This window comes from Tupaia chinensis, unplaced genomic scaffold (genome assembly GCF_000334495.1).
Source record: "Tupaia chinensis unplaced genomic scaffold, TupChi_1.0 Scaffold000260_1, whole genome shotgun sequence".
Lineage (NCBI taxonomy): Eukaryota > Metazoa > Chordata > Mammalia > Scandentia > Tupaiidae > Tupaia > Tupaia belangeri.
This window is the reverse complement of record NW_006159740.1, coordinates 354,943-359,437: the sequence shown is the minus strand read 5'-3', so window position 1 is coordinate 359,437 and position 4,495 is coordinate 354,943. Positions and strand designations below refer to the sequence as shown.

Here is a 4,495-nt window from a genome sequence, read left to right as displayed (position 1 = left end):
ACTTTCTGTCAAAATCCCATTGATGAGTGATAGAATTATAGACAACAACGTATGCGTGCTAGTGGAAACGAAGAGCTCAAGTGCTTCTTTTGTCAAAAACCATAACTCTGTTAAATTTTTCTCTAAAGCACCTACACTATCCTTTCTTCATTTTCCTTCTCTTTTCCCTATAATTTATAAGGCAAATAAAACAAAAATGTCATGCGTATGATCCCTGGATGTCAACTCTCTCAAGGCAATCAATAATTTTGCTTTATTATTAATAGTACAGTTTAAGTTTGTGTCCACCATGAACATAATTCTAATCATCAAAAGCAGATGACAGTCTATTGGAGAGAGTGTAGAAGTGTCACCCTGCTGAATTTAGAGTTTAGCCTTTGGTTTTTCCTGCCAAAACTCTAAGCTCTACTCCAAGGTATTCCAAAACCGATTAACCTACAGAGGAGTTCTAATATTTTTGTCTATTGACCCTTCCTTCCTGTTTCTTGAAAATAGGAAACCCAACCCAGTAATTTGAGCCTACAAAGATCTTATGCTACTTTAAAAAATTAGTTCTCCACCCCATCCTGAAAAGATAACTGACCATTCTTGCCTTGTTCATAAATACTTCTTGTATAGAAAATCTTAGTTTTTAAAATCTACTCTTTATGTTGTAATGGAGAAAGTGCATTTGGGATTTATGACTGCCACATTCACTGAATGCTTCCACAGGGAGCTATTAGACAAGCTATACTAGCTCTCAACTAAATTAGTCAAAGGAAAATACCAGAGCTTTGTAAGAGCTACATATTGTTTAACATGCCAAATAATGCCACACTGAGTTAATTCTTCACTATAAAACTTAAGTTCTATCAGTGAATTAGACATAACTCTACACATAAGCATTCTTACTTGTTCAGAAGTAAATAGAAGGTGGAGAGAAGTTCATGTGTACGTTCTATAAAATTCAAAAAGAAAAATTAATGATGCGAGATCATTGATAAATACAACAGAGCAAGGCACTGTTACTTACCCTGCCATTGTTTAAAATTTGCTGTTTTATTGTGAATTTTTAAATTAATTTTTATTTTTGAAAATATTAATTATAATAATTAACTTTATTGTGGGTTTTGGCACCGTTTCACAATTTGCAGCCACACTCACATGTGTGCCCTGCATGTTTCAGTCTGTTGGGGCTGAGTCACCATGCGAGATCTGGCTCCTCTTTAGCAGCACAGCGCCACTACACTGTGGTGTTGGCCTAGTTTATTACCATGGTTTTCTATGATTTTCTTTTTTCCTGAAGGAGTTGTGAACATATGAGTAGATTTCTCTGGAACTTTTATATCTAGCATTCCAGAGTCTGTTTATTAAATATACTGATATAAAACTTAAGAAAAAAATTAGAAGAGACAATAACATGAACAGCTGTGTTTATCATTCTTCTGACCCCAACGATGGCTAATTAATATATTTCTTAAAACAAGACCTGATAAAATGTCCTCTTTTATTCCTAGTTCTCTGTTAATAGCAGTGACAGATCATTTAACAAGTTAGTTATACAGTGATTTTCTGACAATCATTTCTGGATGACTAGTATAGAAAATGGGCTTCTACTCTTGAAAAGATTTTATAGGTACCTGGCTTCTCACATAAGCTTCATTATTTTTAAAATAACTGGACTGATTTATATAATCTACAATATAATCTTTAGTACTAAATAGCTATCTCTTTTTTTGGTCATTTGATTTCCTGTATTACAGCTTTCATATCTAACAGTTCCACTTGATTCTTTTTTTAATAACTATTTATTTTATTTTATTTATTCATTTATTTATTTTCTAATTTGACCAGAGAGAGACAGAGGGTGAGAGTGAGAGAGAGAGGAAGTGAGAAAGCAAGCCACCAGAGTCAGGACTCAATCTCTGGTCAGCCATGTTACCCCCAACCCCCCCTGCTGGTCCCATTGTTTGATTTTTTTTTTTTTTATGGTGTCCAATTCTTCTTTGGAAGAACTTCCAAAGTGGAAGTGGAAGAACTTCCTCATCTCTTTTTTTTTTTTTTTCATGCCTCTTCAACCCTGATTTTAATTTGCGAAGAAAATTTGAGGCCATAGTCAAGATCTTAAGATCAGGGTTGAAGGGGCATGAATCATCATGAACGAGAAGGAGGACAGTGTGTGTTTACAGGGATGCCACGTTTGAGACTGTGGGACATAATGGAATAAGTAACTGAATCTAGAAATTTTAGGAAAGAAAATCAAGACAGAGAAACAGGAAGGCAGCTGCAGAGGCACAATGGTGGTGCACTGCTGTGTGGCGTGATACTGGAGACACATGACAAGTCCCAGGATTTGGATGCCAGATTGAGCTAAACATATCAGACAGACTTATTGCCCTGCTGGCTGGAAAGCTGGAAAAGGAATATGGCATGACAAGACCTTGTAGTGGATAACTTTTTGTTTCTCTTTTAAAATTATTTATTTAATTTTACTTATTATTATTACTATTAATTTTCTATAGGGCACATGTGCTCACCAGAAAAAGACAGAGAGAGTGAGAGAAAGTGAAAAAGCAAGCTGCCAGGTCCAGGACATGAGCTGTTTGGGGCTAGGTTGGAGTTCAGCACCTTAGCTCACTAGAAAGAGAGAGAGTGAGAGAAAGCGAAAAAGCAAGCTGCCAGGTCCGGGACTCGAACTATTTTGGGCTAGGTTGGAGTTCAGCACCTTAACCACCATACCAACTGCTGGCTCCCTGAATAGCTATCTTAATCATGAATCAAGTAAAACTATTTCATGAAAATTCTTCATGTTATCAGCTTCCTCTCTTCCCTTCCATTATTTTGGCCAAAAATAAATAAATAAGTAATATAGATATACATGTGGTGTTTTTGCAAAACATACCTGTAATGTAGCATTTGCCTCTTGATGTCTTAGTTTTACTCTAATCCTAGACTTTTGGATTATTGAATTAAGTTACCCTAACCCACAGAAAAATGAAATACAGATGAGAAATATTAAAATGGATTTTTACTGCACCTAATATATAATATTAAAGTTTAAAAACAAGTGCCTTTACTAACCCAGAAGACCTCTGTGATTTGACTCTTACAAATACTTAAAACTTAATCTCTCAGATTTACTCACACTTCTACCATTCAGATTTCTTTTACATTTTTTAAGTATAAAGAGTTTATTCCCTCATTATGTATAACTACCACACACCCAATTGCATATAATAATACCAGAAAAATTAAAGGCACTTAGGAAAACACAGTATTTATTAAATAACTAAGTTCAAGTCACAATTTTTAAATTCTCATGTGCTAATTATTAAATATACTCAGCAGATCACATGCCGTCTCAATAACCTTTTCATAGAAGCTTTTACTTCCTGGTTTCGAAGTGTATAAATCACAGGATTCATCAAAGGAAAGATCACTGTGTGAAAGAAGGAAACCACCTTGTCAACTGGTAAGGTCCTAAATGGGCGTGTATAGATGAAGATGGCAGGCCCAAACATGAGAAGTATAATAATGATATGAGTGGTGCATGTAGACATGGCCTTGTTCCTCCCTTCAGAAGCTGACTTACGAACATGGCAGAAGATGACTGAGTAGGAGGCCAGAAGCCCCAGGAAGCACAGGAGTGTCATCAGGCCACTGTTAAAGACAATCAGAAGCTCCACCACAAACGTCAGTGCAGGCCAGCTTGATGACCTGCGGGACATCACAGAAGAAGTTATCCAGCTGGTTTGGACCACAGAAAGGCAAGCGGAGAATGAGGGCCACCTGGATAATGGAGTGGACAAAGCCTCCAAACCACAGAATCAGCACCATTGCATAGCAGGCTCTAGGGTTCATGACAGTTGAATAGTGTAAAGGCCTGCAGATGGCGATGTAGCGGTCAAAGGCCATCACCACTAGAAGTAACCCCTCCCCTCCTCCAAGGAAGTGCAAGAAAAAGAGCTGAGTGATGCAGCCTCTGTAGGAGATTACCTTCTTCTCAGAGAGAAAGTCCACCAGCATCCTGGGGGCCACAATGAAGGAGTAGGAGGCGTCCAGGAAGGCCAAGTTGCCCAGGAAGAAATAGAGGGGTACTGAGAGTCTGGGGTCTGATCTGATGGTGAAGATGATGAGAAAATTTCCAGGGAGGATGATGAAGTAGAAAATGAGGATGAGCACGAAGACCAGGAGCTGAATACCTCGGGACTGGGTCAGACCAAGGAGGATGAATTCTTTCACTTCTGTGCTGTTCTCATATTCCATATCGCTGACCTGTGAGACATCAAGAACCACAAGTTACTGTTAATAATACGTCTTAAATCTAGATCCTAGTTCTTCTTCTGCTATTAAGAAAATCACTTCTCAACTCTCTCCAGTATCTGAGTAAACTCCATTCCCTTCATTCTTCCAATTTGCAATGAACGAAGAAACAGTTCTCAAAGCCAGTCTTAGTTCTGTTCAGTCAAGTGCTTCCTCAGAAATGCTCTCCACTGTGGGAGTCTGGCATCCTCCT

General features: G+C 37.8%; 1 protein-coding gene across 1 annotated transcript; it reads right to left on the bottom strand.

The window, feature by feature from the left end:
• Positions 1-3,320: 3,320 nt before the first annotated feature.
• LOC102473260 (olfactory receptor 4N4-like) lies at positions 3,321-4,283 on the bottom strand. The gene is given in 2 exon segments (XM_027772250.1): positions 3,321-3,672; positions 3,674-4,283. Coding segments are annotated over 2 exon segments (924 nt in total). The 5' UTR covers positions 4,246-4,283.
• Positions 4,284-4,495: the final 212 nt, after the last annotated feature.